Source organism: Nelusetta ayraudi, unplaced genomic scaffold (assembly GCF_046127955.1).
Source record: "Nelusetta ayraudi isolate G7.1 ecotype Tasmania unplaced genomic scaffold, CSIRO-AGI_Nayr_v1 ptg000002l, whole genome shotgun sequence".
NCBI classification, from domain to species: domain Eukaryota; kingdom Metazoa; phylum Chordata; class Actinopteri; order Tetraodontiformes; family Monacanthidae; genus Nelusetta; species Nelusetta ayraudi.
The window spans coordinates 11333707-11352500 of NW_027466052.1; the positions used below are offsets into that span (position 1 = coordinate 11333707).

At 43.4% G+C, this 18794-nt stretch overlaps 1 protein-coding gene across 2 annotated transcripts in view; it reads right to left on the reverse strand.

The window, feature by feature from the left end:
* Positions 1-18794, reverse strand: part of LOC142886795 (CUB and sushi domain-containing protein 1) — a 237083-nt gene that overhangs the window by 134681 nt on the left and 83608 nt on the right. For both annotated transcript variants that reach the window (XM_076023968.1, XM_076023957.1), the window contains exons 5-6: positions 7590-7702; positions 7273-7350 (exon numbers count right to left, since the gene is read on the reverse strand). In XM_076023968.1, coding sequence (XP_075880083.1) covers positions 7273-7350; positions 7590-7702 — 191 coding nt within the window. The remainder of the gene's footprint in view (positions 1-7272; positions 7351-7589; positions 7703-18794) is intronic.

Here is an 18794-nt window from a genome sequence, read left to right on the forward strand (position 1 = left end):
CATTAAAAATGCAAAGCCAAAAGGTGCAGTTATTATCCTAGCTGCCAGATGAAGCTGTTGGGGGAAAAAAAAACAAAAAAAAACAGGCAAAGGAAGGAAACACGGTCAAGAAGTCAACAAGAGGACGCACTAGGAAGAGGGCGGAAAAGCGTGGGCGAATGTGCGAGTGAGTGCAGGGTGGGGGGGCGGGTGGGTAGAGGAGAGGGGCACGCGTGTGTATAATCTGCTGACGTGTTTTAGGTGAGAGCCTTTGAGGTGCCCTTCACATGCCTGTTGGATGAGCCGAGAAATGTATGAAGAGCAGTTTGTTGATATGCATCTCTCCGTCGCCTCCTTCTCGACAAATCCTCCGGCTCACCGATCAATCAAGCCCAAGAGCTTCCGTGGAGGCTCTCGTTTTCACGTGAGGGTCATGTGATGGAGGGAAATGATGGCGTGATGGTTGGTTTGAGGCCGTTCCAAATACTTAATGAAGCCCAGATTAGACACATATGCTACAAAGAAAAGAAGAAGAAAGAAGAGGCTCAGTCGCTAACTATGCAGACAGAGAGAGAGAGCGAGAGAGAGAGAGAGAGAGAGAGAGAGAGAGAGAGAGAGAGAGAGAGAGAGAGAGAGAGAGAGAGAGAGAGAGAAAACCCTTAAAATAAATTGCGTTATAAATCATGTTGGCCAATGATGATTCATTACAGTTGTAGGCCATTGTCTTTGGAAGAAAAGGGCCTTCATCACAATCTTTCAGCAGCTTTCCTATTATTATGACACATCCTCAGCGGTGGCCCGACGCTACAGCCAAGAGCAGCTTTCAGCCAGATGCTGCTGCAGTCGGAGATCGCTCTGGCCGCGGCCGTCTGTTTCCACGGAACGCAAACAGCCTGACCTCGGGGTCAAGCGTGCGGGACCGTGGTAGGAACACATGTCACTTAAACGGCGCCTAAACCGGTGGGCTCGCTCCTGCAGATGGTTTGCATGTGACTGGAAACAAAAGCATCGAGGATCAGCGTTTACGGATTTAGTATTTGCGTGTCCTTTCCAGCGTGTCGCTAGCGGTGTTTCCATTACCCCTGGAATTGTGCAAAACCTAAATATCGCAATAAAAAACTGGTCATGGAAACACCTAAACTTTGAAAAACCTTTCAAATGTCACAAAAAAGTTTTTTTTTTACGCACTCATGAGTCACGTGACCAGTTCACTTCAAGTGAAAAATGTAGTAATCAAAGAGATAAAAATATAACAATCATTCTTGATAGCAAACAAATGCAAACGTAATTCTCGAAAATCTTGCGAGACGAGATTTTAGGAGAATTACTGCTTATGCGCTTCACACCATCCAATGGAAACACCTGCAAATCGCAATTGTACTTTGTCGACATTTTAGAAATATCGTTCATATTTTGCGAAAGGCTGTAATGGAAACGCAGCCACTCAGTGTGTTAAAAGGAGGCCAGAACTCACAGGACCATCCAGCAAATACAAGTGTGTATTTCTCCCGAATATTCACAAAAACCCTCCATGAAACCAGTTCCTTCCACTGAAAAACAGGTCGGTGAGGAGCAGCTGGTGAACGTGTCGCCTGCAACACTTCTCGCCTCATTGTTATGTGCGTCGGTCTCTTGGATTGTGCTTTAATATAGACAAGAGGCTCTTACAGAGGCTCTTTGAGATAATGATTCATAAGTGCGCCATTCTCCAGGCAGGTAGAACTCATTATCATCAGTCTCTAGTTCTTTGTAATGGTTATATATTGCATAAGGACAGCACATCCTTTTCCATGCAGCCATAATATGACTCCGGGGAGTCGTGGAGCAGAAAGAAGTGTTGTTTGAAGACTGTTTCGGGACAAAAATTAGACCTTGGCTGTAGTTTTTTTTTAATTGTTTTTAATGATTTCCGTCCCCAGTCTGATGGCCTAACTTAGCAGCGATTGGCTAACCATACCGAGCACTCAGCTCTCCATGAATGTCCGTGTTTTTTTCTTCTTTCCTCGTCCCCCCTTCATGAAAATGCGAGTGTGTTTTAATGAGCATGGACCATACAGGGAAAGTGCATCTCTTATTTAGGTGCATGCCTGCAGACTCCTAAGGGGTCCCTTGGCAGCACAGTTAACAGTCCTCGCCATCACTCTGGGCTATGTATCCGTGACGGCAGATAACACAGCTTGCACCATACAGTGCAGGCCGCGATTTTACAAATGGCTTCTTTACTCGGAGAGCCAGGAGACAAGATAAACAAGAGGCGCTGGGATTCGTCGTGATTTTGACACAGCATGAAAGCATAACCTGCCCGGGCACAGACAAAGGATGGAAGGCTTCTGAATAGCAGCTGGGAAGTATTTGGAAAAGTATTTGGAGAGGAAGGCCAGAACTGGAGGGAGTTTGGACTAAACATCCCTCTGTCATAACCAAGCCCACCGATCTGATTTTACCAGCTCAAGGTTTCCCATTGTTGGTGCATTGCAGTGAAAAGAATTTGACAACTTTTCCGTCAGCTCCGGCAACTTTTCAGACCCTCCGAGAGACCTCGCTGTCAGAACAAAATGGCTGTTATTTGCTTTAGAGGCAAAGTGATGTGAGCAGGTGTGCTGTTCTGGGCTCTTCACCCCCTAAAGAAGTGATGAATGAATCACCTGTGCACAACTTTTGATCACTTCACCTTCATTCATTCAGTGTCAGCCAAAACACTTTAGACTCCAAAAGTTTAATTGTTTCTTTCTTTTCACTTTTTTCTTTTTGAATTTGTGTTTTTTTTTTTAGTCATTGCATACTTTGCATGTTCCTGCGTGCAAAGCTTGGTTTGCGCTATCAAGAAAACCCCAACTGCATTGTGTTTTTGTGTGCGAGTCGCTGCACTCAGCTTCACACCACTGATAAATATTTTAAGCTCTTTAAGCAGCTGCACCTACAGCGTGCCCCACACTCAAGTGCAGAGCACGGTGGTTTTAATTCCAAGTACCTCAGCAAATGGAGGTGCAGGCTCATAGGATTTTTTTTTCCTTTTCCTTTTTTTTTTTTTTAAACAAATATCACACACTCATGCATGTGGAGAAGGAAACACCATAATAATGTTAATTGCACCAGCGCATGCTTCGCTGAGCATGAAAATCAGCAGAATTATTGATGAAGCTTTTATTAGAATGCTAAACGCTAAGGAATGGATGAGGCGCTCCATGATGCTGTGGTAGAGACGCTTTGAGCGCTCTGTTGTTGTTGACAGCAGACCACTGCCCCCCCTCAATGAATAAAAAAATAAATAAATGAGACTACAACAATGCCTTGCCCCCCCCATTTGAATAACTTGAATGAAAACAGCAAATCTAATAATGCTTCATCCTTCTTAGAGTCACAAAAATGCCTCAAAACTCAACAAACAAATAGCCTGCTTGCTAATATTACTCCGGATTTTATAACGATCTAAGAAAGGCACTGAAACTGAGTTAATATTTAAACGCTTAGTCATAGCCGCCGCTGTGATTTCTTTTGGTTGGAATGCTTTAAAAATGGAAAAAAGTGCATGAAAGAGTCACACCTACCCTACTGTGCACATTAGAAGCAAGAGTCGGAGCCGAACAGTGGTGCGTTCATTTGTGAATCATCGGGAGCCATTCTTTCTCCCGTGTTAGCCGCACAGTTTGAAAACAGTTAGCCACGTCTCCAGCTAATGGTTTGATGTGGGATCAAATTAATAATAATAAAAAAAGAAAGGTAGCTGGTCGCCGTGCGTCCCTTCCGGCAGACAGTGACATCAGCAGTTGCACTCATAACAGCATTAATAGAGAGATGTACAGGCGCTGAGTGCTTTGATGGCGAGCCACCGTCTTCCTTTTGTTAAACCTCATTAAAATAATTATGGATTGAGGCGGCCACATTCATCACATCTTGCTCCAGCCGTACACATTATACTCCATGACTTTTCTTTTTTAAGCTATCATCTGCAACACTGCCTGAATGAAAAGGATGGTTATTTTACTTTTTCAAAAGAACTTTTTTTACCACTGATCTGCGGTAAGTGTGCAAATATTCAAGCGCTTAAATTCCACTTTAAACTGTATTATTTTATCATGCTGTTAAATACAGTCCAGTAATGACGAAATGAAAACGTATGTGTGTATTGCATACTGATGTGACGACGACTTGTTGGAAACCACAGACCACAAAGTCATACTTTATATGAGGGCATGGCATACAGTAAAAAAGATGCCGCTGAAACAAACTCTAAATGTCTCACTTTGCAAGATATGAAAATATGCTGAAAACATAAACAACAAAAAGTAAAATATATTTAAAAAAAAAAAAACATTTTTAAATCAATAAATAGATTTTTTTTTTTTTCCCGTCGCGCAGTGACTCACTTTGCTATATTGACTTTCTTAAGGACTGTGGGTGAGATTATCAGGCTGAAACATGCACATGAAGACCCACTGCGTGTGACAAAGGAATTTCTTCAAAGGTAAAGTCAAAGGGAACCATCATAGCAGGAGCTTATGGAAGGCTCGGGGCGTCACACTGGGCCTGACATGAAAACAAGGAAGCCGGAGTGACAAAAAGAAAATACTTGAGACAAACTGTTGCTCCAAAATTGTCCTTTCACTGAAATTAGTTGACAACTAAGTTTTAAAGTATAAAGGTTTCTTAAAATAAATGATAAACAAAAAAATATGATTCATGACAAGGGGGAGAACATTGGCACTATTAGTAATAATAATAATAATAATAATAATAATAATAATAACGATGATGATAACAATCATAATTATAATAATAATAATGATAATACTGAAAATCATTACTGCTGTGATGTGGCCGTGAAAAAAAAACAACCTCTCATTTATTTGCACTCTGACTGTTTCACATTAACAACTTTGATGTACTGCTGCTTCGACACTGCATCTGGAAACTTTCCAGATCCACATGGTGACTCCAATTGTCGAAAACCAAGTGACTTGTTACTGGTCGTTGGGGAAACGTTTCCGTTGACATCGGTATCTTGTGAAAAATGTCCCCGTCCCCCTGATGGTGTTCTTAATGAGGAGCAGAGGCCGCTGTGACACCTCCCGCATCAGGAGCCTCTCTGCCGGTAAATCTCAAAGACGACAGACAGCAGCACAACGGTTCCAGAAGTTCAGCGGAACCGCAACGCTGCGGTGCTCTCCCCCGACTCCCAACCCGAATCAAATTTTGCCGACGAGTAAATCAAGGATCAACGGAAAGAAAATGCAGGGCGAAACATTTGTAGCTTTCGATTTTCGCCCCCCCCAATAAAGTCGCCTGTGGGTGTAAATCTAGCGAGCGCGACGCCGCCTGATTGACTGCCGGCTGCTTTCTACGCTAAGATATTGCACGTCATTTGCCACCGGTATCGGCTCCGTCTCCGCGCACAATTTGCACCCTAGTTGCATCAGATGGCAACTGTCCTGCGAGCAAAATATAAATATGGCCTTCCGCCACAAAGCACGCAGGCAGGGCAGAGGGAGAGACGGAGAGCTCCGGGTCCTGACGGATGAGTTGCTGGGACATTTTCTGTCATTCTCCTCTTCGCCACCTCTTGCAGTCTGAGGCCGAGTGTTTATATAAAAAAAAAAACACCAACAGCCCTCACTGAGAAATGGCGTCGCGAACGCGATTTCCTCTCGGATGCACCGAGATGTTGTTGTCTGCCAGTTTTGAGCGGTGCCCCTGTACCTCATCCGTCAGCACCTGCAGCTCCCTGTCAGAGAATTGCCTTTTTCTCTTTGTGCCATTCCAGTGGCTGCCGTCTTGGAGGCGGAGCGCCATATTTTTGTTTTGCCACCAGGACAATTGCAATCTGACGCAACACGGGTGCAAATAGATGGCGTCTCCCCAAATTTGGTGGGCGTCCTGTTATCAGTCATGTGCTTTGGGAATCAGATGTCGAGATTGTGACAGCAAAGTGTCCACCTGAAATATTTCACTTTGGCTGCGGCTGGTAAATTGAGGACGGGAAACTTTTAGGCCTCGTCAGTGACGGCAATTTGCATAAATATGGGCCGTTTATTGCTCTAGGTGTGTGCGCGATACCTCATCTGAATGTGGGAAATGGTGTTTGTTTGGCAGAGCAGTGCAGCACCCTTTGTGAGGGCTCTGCACAATTAGCCCAAACCGTGGATCGCTGCCACTTACGAGATGCGAAAGGAACTAATTGTTTCAGACCCCTTCGATCTGAACGTGGTGACCGAACGACGACGTAAACACAGTAGGATCAGACAGTAGCAACCACAAACCTTCTACAATCTGGATGGCACTTCTGTAGAGTCTGAAAATGCATGAACATGGGACCACAAGCACAGCTAGCTTGTCTGATAGCATACTCCTGCCAGGAGACTCCATCCTGAGGTTGTCTATTAGTCTGGCCTGCTTGAAGTCAGCCTCAAAGTGCAAAGTAAGTGGTACAAATACACATACAGTGTGGCAGATTTCATATGTTTTGGCCTCCTCTATATAAGTCCTGAAATTCTGTATGTTTATTAATGTCAGCACGGCGGCTACAAGAGCCACATGCGCCTTTCAAATACTGATGAAGCTAGGAAAGATTGATTAGCCTCCCTAAAGCTAATCTTTGGAGGGGCAGGAAAAACTTCCTGGGTCAACAGGGTCGACTTTAATAAGGTCCGCGTCAGAATTCATTATCTATCTTTCTCTCTAAAGAGCTCTGTCCTGTGACCAAGTAAACCTGCTACTGTCCTCTGGGTTTCTTTGTCTTTTCCTCAAAAGTGCAGATGCAGGAATAGACTGGAAGTTCCCTCAACAATTTCAGGTCTGTCAAGCCCCCTTTTTTCTGGTTGTTGGGTTTCTCAAACATTCAAGACAAGACTTGATAAATCATTGTACCATAGAGCCGACAAGTAGAGGAAGTAAAGGGGAGAGGAAAAAAGAAAGAAAAAGAATCTTTTGTCAAGGATTGGCTATCTTAGACCGGAAAGGTGAATATTGATATTGAATATATATTTATTTTTACCTATTTACTTATTTTATATTAAGAAGGCAGCAAAACAAACACAATCACCCAGGAAGTAACTAAACTGCAGAGGTGAAGTTTGATGGAGTGCACTTGGTTTTCTTGATTCAGATTCAAACCGTTGCTAAATGATTGATTGATTAATGCATTAATCACCAGTTACCTTTTTGTTATTTTGGACATGCCAAACTATTCCATCCTTCCTGTACTCGACTGAACCTCTGCCTGCCCGACTGGTTGGTTTTAAAATAGCTCAACATGCAGCCACACCACCACAAACCCACAGTAGGCAATGTACTCACAGACGGCATTTTTGTGACTGGAGTCTTTACTGGGCATCATCTTCACCCCTCTGGACTTCAACTCGATTGCTTTCTTGACTGCAGACAGGAAGACACAACCGAGGTTTGGTTTGTGTTATTTTCAACAAATGAGTCATATGTATCTATTTGCCCGAGCATTAAACACAAGCACAATTGATATGATATGCAGAAGAGAGATGGCGCGGCAAAGGTGCGGCAAGTCCATTTACTGCATATTATAAATGAATTACAATGACACAAAAATATCGGCAAAAAGATTTAGAATTGTGGTGGTGAGACCAGTTGGGGCAGCATACCTTGGTACTGCGCACTGAATCCTTTTCTCCGGTGGTTGCTGTCAGAGGTGAAGTGCAGCCGCAGCCAGTTCTTGCTTGAAATCACTGGTGAGGGCAAAGTTGTCCCGGTCAACCTGAAAGAAAGGAAGCAAGCAGACGGAGGACAGCGAGGTGAGAAAACACAGTCTGGCGCCTCATAATGGGGATACGGTGTCCCTCATATTCCAGGCATTCTGTCACTTGACTTCTCGTTTCTGGTGAGACCATGCAATCACAACACACATTAGCAAAACAACCCTGCCAGATTTAAACTGATTCAAATGAGGTGAAGCTCGGCGTCTGAGCGGCCGAACGTTCCACATAGGTCAAAGTTTGTTTTTGATATCACTTCACACTGTCCTCCCAGGCGCAAAGAGGCTGGCGGTGCTTTGAGGAGGTTTGAGTTCAAAAGCCATTTGTTCCGCTGGCTTGGAAAGTGTGTACATGGGAATTGAATGAGTGATAATATCCCGTCCCATAATGATCACCTCTGACCACGGCGCAGCGCAGCAGTGGCTCACAGCCGACAGCGCTAAACCGCCGCCAATCTGTGCGACAACACTGATTAGCGAGAGAAAGCGACACTGAGAAGGGAACAAAACGGACACGCGGATACAGAGGAAGGAAAAGCAGTGGAAATGGAAAGAGGGGGAGATGGGTGGAAAAGATGAAGCATTAAAAAAGAAAAAAAAAAGTTGTCGGGGTGAAGAAGGAAATAGCAGCGAAAGGATCGGCGCCGGGACGATGGACTGGTTGCCTATGGCCAATGGTAAGTGTTACATCAGCTTCAGCTGCACTCACATTTCATGACCGACGGCAAGCAAGGCGCCAGTTTTAAAATAATTGTAATTATTTTAAAAAATGGGTGTTGGGGCATGGTGCAAGACCCAAAAAGAGGAAATGATGTAAGAGGACTGCCTGGCAGCCACCGTCGTAACGTCCTCAAGCAACAAGGCAGGCGGTAACTGGCCGTCAACAGAGCCGCAGGTGTGCACCGAGTCGAAAAGAGCCGGTGGACGAATTGCAGACGAAGAGAAAAAGGCTGGAAAGAAAGCGAGGATATAGATACAGATATAGAGTATATGAAACACTCTTGTTAGGAGGACCTCAGTGAGTGCTTATTATCCGTGACATAAAGTTCTGGCTCTGTGAGAAAAGAGACAGTACCAGAAATTCAGGGGAGGAGGAAGAAGAGGAAGGAGGAAATAGAAGAAGAAGAAGGAGAAGAAGAAGAAGAAGAATATGAAGTAGTCAGTGTCAGGGGAGACAAAAGCCGTGCCAATGAGTGCGCCTGAAGGCAATCTAACTTCACTAACACAGCGAACAGACAGACGGAGAAGTGCCAGTGTTTTTTAACAGTTAGTGTCATTAAACGGCATCCGGCACTGAGACATAATGATTCGTGAGATATATGCTCAACAGCACGAGGGGAATTATGGGAGTTTTCCACAGAAGATCCAGACAGAAAATACCCCAAGAACTAAATTAGCAGGCAGTGGAAAGAGTGAAATGTTCACTGCCATGAACACTGCAGCAGTGACTCCTGCTGACTCCTGCCTGTGACCTCCATGGTTTAGATTTCCTGGCAACCTTAAAACTATTTTAGATGAAGAAATTAGTTTTTAAATAAACAGCAATGAAAGATAAGGGGCCTGCTTTACTAAAAGTTTGTAGACGGAAAAAAGGCTGAAAATGTCATTACACGGGCTAATTACATCTGCTCTTGTTTGTTTGTACATAGGTTGACTTGAATGTTTATTGTAATTACTGTAATTACTGTATAGTTTATTTCTTTGTATTATTTTTACTGCTTCAACAGTGTAGTTTGCTAATTTGGGATAAATGAAGTAGACCTATTCTATTCTAATCTATTGACGAAGCTGACCATGACGTGATGATGTCATGACGGTTGCGCCCATCAGACAGTAAAATTACGCAGCGCCTTTTGTCATTGTAAATATGTTAGCATGTGCAAAACACTGGGCTGAGAGAATGCAAATAAATCATTGCGCGGTCGCACTGTCATTTACCAAAGCTCAAACTGACTAAATACTGTGCATATATGACAGTAGTCTCTGAGAGGATGTGTTTGTGGTCGCATTTTCTTTGCATTTTCTTTTTTTTTTTTTTTTAAAGAAAAAACAAAACAAAAAGAAGCATAAAAGACTGTTCTTCTCAGCGAGATGCACTGGAATGCAAAGTTAATCCCCCCGTTGTTTGACCTGGTTGACCAAAAACCTTTTTGGAAATTAAAATGCCACACACCAAAATGTGCGCTTTCTTTATTTATCTATGTGTTTGTTTGTTTTGTTTTAAGAGACATAGTTTGTTCCCGGAGGAGCGCTTTGTGCATTACGCGTCAAAAATGAGTTTGACCTCCTCCTTCGTAAAGTGTGTATTTGAAAACATTGTTAATTCGCTACACCCCCCCCCCCTCCCCTAATTTAACATGCATAAAAAAAGCTTGCTTAAAAAAAAGAAAAGCAAAACTCACTTCAATGGCTTTTTGAGACGTTCTGCCAAAAGGTCCAAGACTGCATTTGCACGGAGTTAACTAACTGTGTTGCAATTCAGTTACTGCTGCAATGCGAGAAGGACAGACAATGGAAGGTAACTCTACGAGCAAAGAGCGTAGGAAGCGGGAAATGTCGTGCATCTCCTCCATTATTCATACAGAGAGCCGGTGGAGTGAGGGAGAAGCAAGAGGTCAAGGAGGAGGAGGAGTAATGACCTACAAAGGGGAAGACGATGAAGAGGAGCAAAATGAGTAAAGAAACGTACTGGGTAGAGAGAAAAGTGAGAAAAAAAATGCTGGTGAACATGATGGGAAACACACGAAAAAAAACAGTAAGGCTGATTGTAGGGGGAAAGAAGGGGAGGAAGAAGAGGGGGTTGACCTGCCGCGGGAATCAGGTGGATGATGGATGAAGAACACGGAAAAACAGGTGAGGTCTCGAAATTAAATGAAGGGGACTGGGCACTCGCACGAACCGAGACTAAAGTTAATAAAAAGGTGGTGGTGGTGGGAGGGGTGGGGGCGGGGTGGGGGGGCGATGAAGTTAAAGGGCCAGTACTCTTTCTCATTTGTAGCCCCTCCCTTTCCTACAGAGTCTCCCGTGAACCGAGTTACTAATGGTCACCAGTTTCCCCTCATGGCTTCTATGGAACCAGAAGTGTTGCCTCAATGTAGGATGGGCCGTACACAGATCAGTGATGAGGCTTTAGCATGAATGCTACCATGTGCATGCTAAGTACAACAGTCTTTGTCTTTACTTGTCTTTACCGCAATGTATTGGAACCAGCCATAATGACATGATTTAACCATCAGATTCCGCTTCATTCAAACTTAAAACATGAAAGATAAACCTTAATAGACCAGCGGTCTGACTGCGTCATCAGAGTCTTTTGGGTAATCGATCTGCAACACGGGCCGTGATGATAACAAAGAAACAAAGTCAATGGCGCCTGGAACATTTTCATCTGGTGCTGAAAGCGACCCGGGACTGGAAGTTCCGGGTAGTGCCTCAGACGATGGGAGGATGAGGGAATGGAGGGATGGTGGGGACAAAGAAGGGGAGGCTTTTCTATGCCTATTGTTACATGTCCCTGTTGTTCAAGCTGTAGCATGATGGAACCACAGACGCCAACACCAGCACAACACCGAGCCACTCTCGTCATTAGTCTCTTGTACGGCTGGGGCCATATTTCTTTTTTTTTTCCTTTTCACTGATGCACTTTGATAGATTCCATCAGGATGTCTGCATCCACAGAAAGGCGATACTCGAAAATATACTGGCAAAAGGAAATGTATTAATAGGTTAACCGCTCGGTACAAGTTGGAATGGACATTAACCAAAACAGAAAGCTGCGTATTCCAGATGATTACAAAAGCACAAGTGTAAATACACACGCACGCAGAGAAAAATCTAGTAAACATGATTTAAAATCTAATTGTAATAACAAGCCACGAGTGAGGTTTTAAAAATGGAAGACGGAGATTAAGGGAGGGCTGGTGCTGCCAAAAAGGGAGAAGCAAATCGAGAGAAATGGGAAGAAAGAAGAGCAGGTGCCGTACAGGAGGATCAGAGAAAAAAAGGAGAGAAACCAGACACAAAGTGACGAGTACAGAGGGGGAAAAAAGAAAAGAAATAACAAGGGCATTCACGGCAGACGGAGGCCTGAATATGTAAAGGCCTTTCCCTTCAACAGAATCCGTTACAGTCACTGAACGCACAAGGTCGGTCTTTTCCAAATTTTTAGCTAGGAAGAGCATTCTCATAATCCCAGAATTACACAGGCTTTGTGAGAAAGCCCACCAAGGTCAGGGAGATTAAAAAAAATAAATTTCCAGCTCATTATTAATTAACCCTCTCATTAGCGAACCGTGTTTGTCTCTCTCTCCTATTCACAGAAATCCAGACTGTCTTGTTGTCATCTTCAAACAATGGCAGCTGTGACGCAAAACTTTTGACGTCAGCCGCGCTGCAGAGGGAAACAATTCTAGCAAAAAACGAATGTGACTTCACTCCGGCAAGCTGCGGCGAAGCTCTGCCTGCCTTCTCTGCTCGTTTGTCAGTCGCTGTATAACGACCTGCTCCGGAGGGAGACAGTGGTGACATTCAGCCGGAATTTCACCTGTTTGCACAAATCAGTAAGTGTGACCTGCGTCAGCTAAGAATAAAGGGCAGAGCCGTCCACACCAACAAGACATTTGGACATTGTGATTTTGCTGCAAGCTGCGGTGAAACTGAAATCATTGGGAATCACAACTGATTCATCCCGAGCAACTTTTTCTTGTTGGGCGTTGCGGGGTCACGGTCTGGGCTCACGGAAAAAGGCGTCGAAGAATGCAACAACAACGACAGCTGCGGTCGATGTTTGAGTGGCAGACCGACGGTCCCATTAAATTCCGATGAATTTTAATTGGTTGTCGGCGCTTTCTATCTTCAATCAAACCTCTCCGAGAGTGATCCTGATCGTATCGTTCTCTGCTGTCACTCCTCTCTGGTGCTGTGCGGTGGAATCCACCGTCGAATCAAGTTAGAGTGATTGTTAAAACTGTACATGTTTTTAAAATTCTGTAAGTCTCTGTCGTCGTTGCTGTCGCTGTCGATCTCCCTGTTCGAAAGAAAGCCGAGCTTTGTGACCGAGATCCGCTTGTAACACAAAATCCCACAACTCCACGAGCCGGTATGTAGGACGCAGGCGATAAGTGGACATCACAGCTGTGGCTCCGAGCACAGCGAGGCCCGGGCTGCGTCCCCCCCACCCCCACACATCCCCACCCCACCCCTTGATGAGCGAGCGTGTGAATTAACAAGCCAGGCCAAGCGCAAGAAGTTGACATTAATTAAAGAAAACCGCTGAAGCATTTCTGGCAAATGTTAAGGATGCGTCGCCTCCTAAACTGAGGGAGCTCTGTGGGAGGAATATGGAACAAGCGAGACCTGGACGGGACAAGACTTGGCCACCTGGCCTTCCGTGTGGCTGCGGCTCCCCAGAAGGCGGAGACGGAAGGCGGGCGGAAACGACGTCTGGGCTGCGGCTCTCACCGCGAGGCCTCCGAATGGATTGTGTCCCGGTTAAATGAGTAGAAAATGACTTGGATAAGAAACTAGAAAATGGACGGCTGAATGGAAATTACTTTGCCTCCGCTGCTTCTATCACTGCCAATAAAATAATTACAAAGAAAGCATGTGCGCGACTGTGCGAGCGAGGGAGCGAGAGGGAAGTGGAGGGACAGCAGTGAGAGGGGCTGTGAGGCTAGGTGGTCGCCTGCACAGAGAAATGCTAATTAATGAGTTAATTAAGGACGAGGGGAAATAAACAAGTGAGATGGCTACACATGTCCTGCGGCCTGCAAGAACAGTATTTTGTGTTCTTTTCCATTCGAGGCCCACTGTGTACGACGCACTAAGCGCCTCATGGTAAGGAAGCTTGTGCAGACAATCTTAACGTTCACTTTTGTTCCACATCTTTCTTCTGCCAGCTGTGAGAGACAAATCACTGAACCTCAAGCAGATCAACATTTTGGCACAATATTGTCACTGTTTTACAAGTGAATGTGGTTATTAACCGGTTGTATTATTAGAAAACAAATGCAGGAATCAATGTTTGATGGCTTTGTCTAACTAAAAACAGATTTATTTATTCATATCTATTTCACGTGAATAGAACGCTTTAAGATGGTTCCACATTTATCCTTTAATTCCTTCATTGCCTACTAAAAGCCTGAGGAAAGTGGCATAGCCACATTCTGTCAGAAACAAGAAACCTGTAACAAGATGGAAAGTGAACAGTATAAACACAGGACAACAAGCTTAGGGTGTACCAGAGGACGGCTCGGAGTAAACAGGAAGTAGTCTAACCGTGATTAAAAGTTACTAGATTTTGATAGTATCATCAATAAATGTTGATTGATCTAAAGCAGGGGATCTCAAACTTTCTCTGTCACGCCCCACCTTGGAGGAAGAAAATTTTCATGGCTAGAAGCCCCAAATTTGACGTGGCTGTGTCCTGAGGGATCCCGATGAACCTGCAAGTGGCCCCATGTCTCTAGGAAAAAGTTGACTTTTGACCCCATAGACTTGCATGGCATTAAAGTCAAAGGTGGATGGGAAAGCTGTTCTGGTTGCTCAGTTAGTTTCTATAAAGAATCAAGGATTTATGAATTTCACCAGTGTAATTAAGTGCTCATGAAAAAATAAAGGAATAAATATATAAATCATTTAAATTGAAAATATTCAACCCGACAGAAAATCTTTTTTTCTTTTCTTTAACAATAATCAGCCTGTGCTTGCTTTATTTATGATGAAATAATGAGTCACATTGAGCTTCTGTACACATGTTGGAGGCAGCAGATGTTGAGCTTCTCTTTGGGAGGGCCCAGGATGGACTGGAACAGGAATGAAAACATTAGAGGGACGGCGCATCATAAATGTTTTGGAGATAAAGCCAGAGAGGCCTGACTGAGATGGTTTGGATGTGTCCAGAGGAAGGAAAGTGCATATATCAGCAGAAGGATGCTGAGGTTGCGACTGGCGGGTTTGACTAAATAACTTAAGCACAACTTTTCAGAGAGTGGGCTATACCACTTCAAGCAAGCTTTGAAACGTGCAAGAACGATATGGGCGGCATAAAGATTTCACCAGAGCGAGCAAATGGGTGTTTAAATGTGTATTTTTAGATCTGAAAATTAATTAGTGTGTTAATGGCCTGTGATTGTACATTTATCAGGTGCATGGGCATGTGCGTGTGCGTGCGTGTGCCCACGACTTATTGCTGGTCTAATGCATTTCGGGCAAGTGGATGGATAATGGATTGGGTAAAGAGAGCGGGTTTGTGAATAATTGTTTTATTACATTATAGTGACCCTTTTACTTAATCACAGGGATAATTGCCAATTAGGGTCCTTTTAGCTAGAAGTGTGGAAGAGATACTGGGAACGGCTTCTTTTAACATGGATACTCAAAGATTCTATCGTCCTCTTTAAATAACTATAACAAACCCCTCCTTATTAAAAATCCCTGACTCTCAGGGCAGTGATAAATTACAGCAAATTCTTCATTTTTCAACACTGGCCACAGGGTTAAAATCAATGTGAATGAGGTTGTGAGCAACAAGGAACAAAATATGATTAATCGCTGTGGGCCAGACACCTTGGATTTAACGCTCTTTAGAAAAGTAAAGAATTCATCCAGCAGAGCAAAATGACCGTTGGCCAATTATTACGATTTGCCTTTTCGTCCAGTGATTCAAAAGGCAAACACACGACAAGATCGAGAAAATTGAAGACAGGGGGAAACAAAAGAGAAGAGTGGGATGAAAAATGACAGAAAGGAGGTCTTTGGTTTCTTTCAAGGTTCATCATCATAGCTCCAGTCTGTCCACGAAAACCTCGGTGCTTTTCCACTGTCCTGGAGTAGAAATCGAAGATCGCCTAGTTTGGTCACGACTCAACCAGTCGGGTGTTTGCTCTGTCTCACGAGTTGCCTTTTTTAAAGTTTCAAATCCCCTATTTTCGTCCTGTATTTTTTTTTTTTTTTTTTTTTTTTAATTATATATTTTTTATTTCCCTCTCAGACAGTATATTTGAGTGCTTGGTCACAATACACTTCCATTAGGTGGAATTATTTCCCTCTGTGAAACTCAAGGTCAGTTCCTTTTACGAGGAAACCTCTCCAGAGCCTCCCTTTGACATTGTGGTGGCTGGAATTTTAATGTTTTAGCTGAACTGCGTCTCAAATAAAATGTGCTTAAACTGTTAAAAAAAAAAAAAGCTGTACTTTGTTGCGTTCAATTCTGGAGTTTTGATGCGAACTCAGTCTGTGTCTACTAGCAAGATTCCTGCAACTGCCGTTTCAGATCAATGCGTACTTAGAGCATCGTTGCACATAAGCACGACTCCACACGTTTTATATTATTATTTTTTTTTTTTCCTCTGAAGGTAAGCAATGTTGTTTAGTGGGAGCCTATGAGAAATGTGGCATTGAAAATGTGTTGAAGGAGAAAATGCCACACGTGGATTTTGAATAGAGAGGTTAAAGATATTTAAACTCTGTATAAACTGAAAGAGTTTATCTGGTGGTTAAAGAGAAACTCTTCTGCTGTGTGAAGGCTCGTGCAAATGTGTATTTCTGTGTCGGGTGTATGAGCTCATAAACCCCCGAATGATACATTAGACAATGGTTTTCACATTGGTTGTCGGTAAAATTCATTTAAAAAAAAAAAAAAAAAAAAATCAAAGGAGACTAAAGGTAAATACACCTAATCACACACTGTGACCTAATCAATCCAGAGTACAGCTTGTCAATATTTCTGACGGCTGTCTTCAGTTACAAACACGGGCTGATTAATGACCTTTCCTGCTGCCGTTCAAATATTTAATGATCTGGAAGTCTTTATCGCAGTAAAGGAAGTAATGAAGTCAATGAGACTGTAGCTCACACTGAACAAAACTGCAGGGAAAACATCCACAAGTGCTGAGCAATGAGGTTTTTTCTTTTTGTTGTTTTTGTTTTGTTTTTTTTAAACTAGATGTGACATTGACTGGTAAATCCAGTCTATAAGCCTATAAGAAACTTGGCATTTCTGTCCGTTTGTCACCAAGGCAGGTGGATGACCGACATTATAAGTGTGAAATTACAAACAAATCTGCCCTGAAAACATCTGATTTGAGGACCACAGCAATCAGCATTGATCTGTTTTGGAAGAAAGACGGGGGGGAAAAAAATGGCTCCACTCGAAGCGGAATCTGATCTGTTTGTGTTGAATGTGACACATAGAAATTAATTCAGTAGTTGGCAAGATAGGAAAAAAGTTGGTGGAATGGGAAACATTGCAGGCATCAAGAATCTCGCACTGGCACGTCAAAACGAGATGGAAATCAATTATTTTTCATGAAAGATAATGGAAAGACATAATATGGCTTCTCAGCTTATGACAGAAACTATTGTTTCTGCCCAGTTGTATAAATGTTGAAACATTGCTCTTCTTTGTAAGTATTGGTCGCTATATGTGTGTAAGCAGCAGCTAGTCAACCTGACATTCAAGCTGCCAGCGAGCAGACAGGAACATGAAGCAGGAAATTGCTTTTGAGACAGCCAATCAGAAAAAGCTCTTGGTAAACAGGAAGAATCCGTCACAGTGGTCCTGTCAGGTGTCAGTCATCGCCACAATGACCTGCCCACATGCCTCAGTGAAAGTGTCATTCATCTCTTAATCCCTTCTTCCAAGGGAAGTATTTGGGGGAAAGTGCATGGCTCGGCTTTTTGAACTTACAACTAAGAGGCCGCGTCACAGAACATCCTCAATTAGATTTAAACTCTGACTCAGTTTCTCTTTAACTACATTGGCATTCACGTGTAGGAAACAAATTCATCTGAGTAAATTACACATAAATGATGTCACTGGTTATGACGAGACTGTTGTTTCAACCAGGTAACAAAACAAAGTGACAATCGTGCCCCAGCAACAATCAAACCAATTTCATTACAACTGAGTTAATATTAGACAAGTGATGGTTGACTTCGTTCCATCTAATAAAAAAAAAACAAAGCGCTTTGCTTTGAAATTATATATGAGCCAATTACAGTGCATTTAACAAGGCAGATATTAAAAAAAAAATACAATTTTAATCACTCATCTACTTGCATGGAAGCACTGCCAAAATAATTGAGTACGGGATGAAAAAAACAAACAAGTTATCCTCATCAGAGTGACTGCACTGTTGTGGTGTTCTGTCTTGTGTGTTCTTCAGGAGAAAATTAGATTCATCATTTGAAAATAGTTTTTCCTGCATTTGGACAGGCACCATGCATCACCTGAGAAATCACTACTATTTCCCTTTACGTTGGTCAAGGGCACCGGCGGTGGCAATAGTTTGAGATTTATGCTTTTGGGTTCTTTGCTTGGCGCGTAGTTGCTGTCTTTCTGTTCAGTTTAAAGGAAAAACACACACACACACACACACACACACACACACACACACACACACACACACACACACACACACACACACACACACACACACACAAACAAGCATGAACCTCAATGTACAGACTGAAAACCTTCGCTGGAAAAGGTGTCACAGCAGCTCAAATCCAACCGGGGTTGTTTCATACCTGTATGAAAGTTGTTTAAATACAGGGAAATAAGTGGGAACATTTGTAACGGAGCAAAAACAACCAGATCAAATGATCACACAGCCCTTCATGTGTTCACAACACTGGTGTGGACCTGCAGGTACTGAGGGAAGCTGAAAGCGTTGCTGTTTAGCCATCAAGACAAAAGGGAAACACTAACAGCAAGAATAGGAAGGAACGGGGAAAAAAAGCAGTTGTTGCCGAGTGATACGGCCAACCACTAAATCAAACATGCCGCATGTGTAAAAGACATTGCTGGGTGTGTTCTTGTAATTCTGTGCGAGTGTGAGCTGTGTGTACTTAAACGTATTTAATCTGTCAGGTCCCAGAAAAACAATCAACGGCTCAAACGGTCAGAGAGCTTTTTTCAGACAAGACAGACGCGGGGAGTGCACGTGCACACGCGTGTGCGCGCGGCGCGGTGTGAAACTGCCACAGTTGATGCGCGCTGCTCTGCTGGTGACAGGATGAAATGTGCAATTATCCTCTGTTCCTTTTGATTCCATCTGCTGCCTCCTTCCCCGCCTTTTGTTCTCCACTTCTC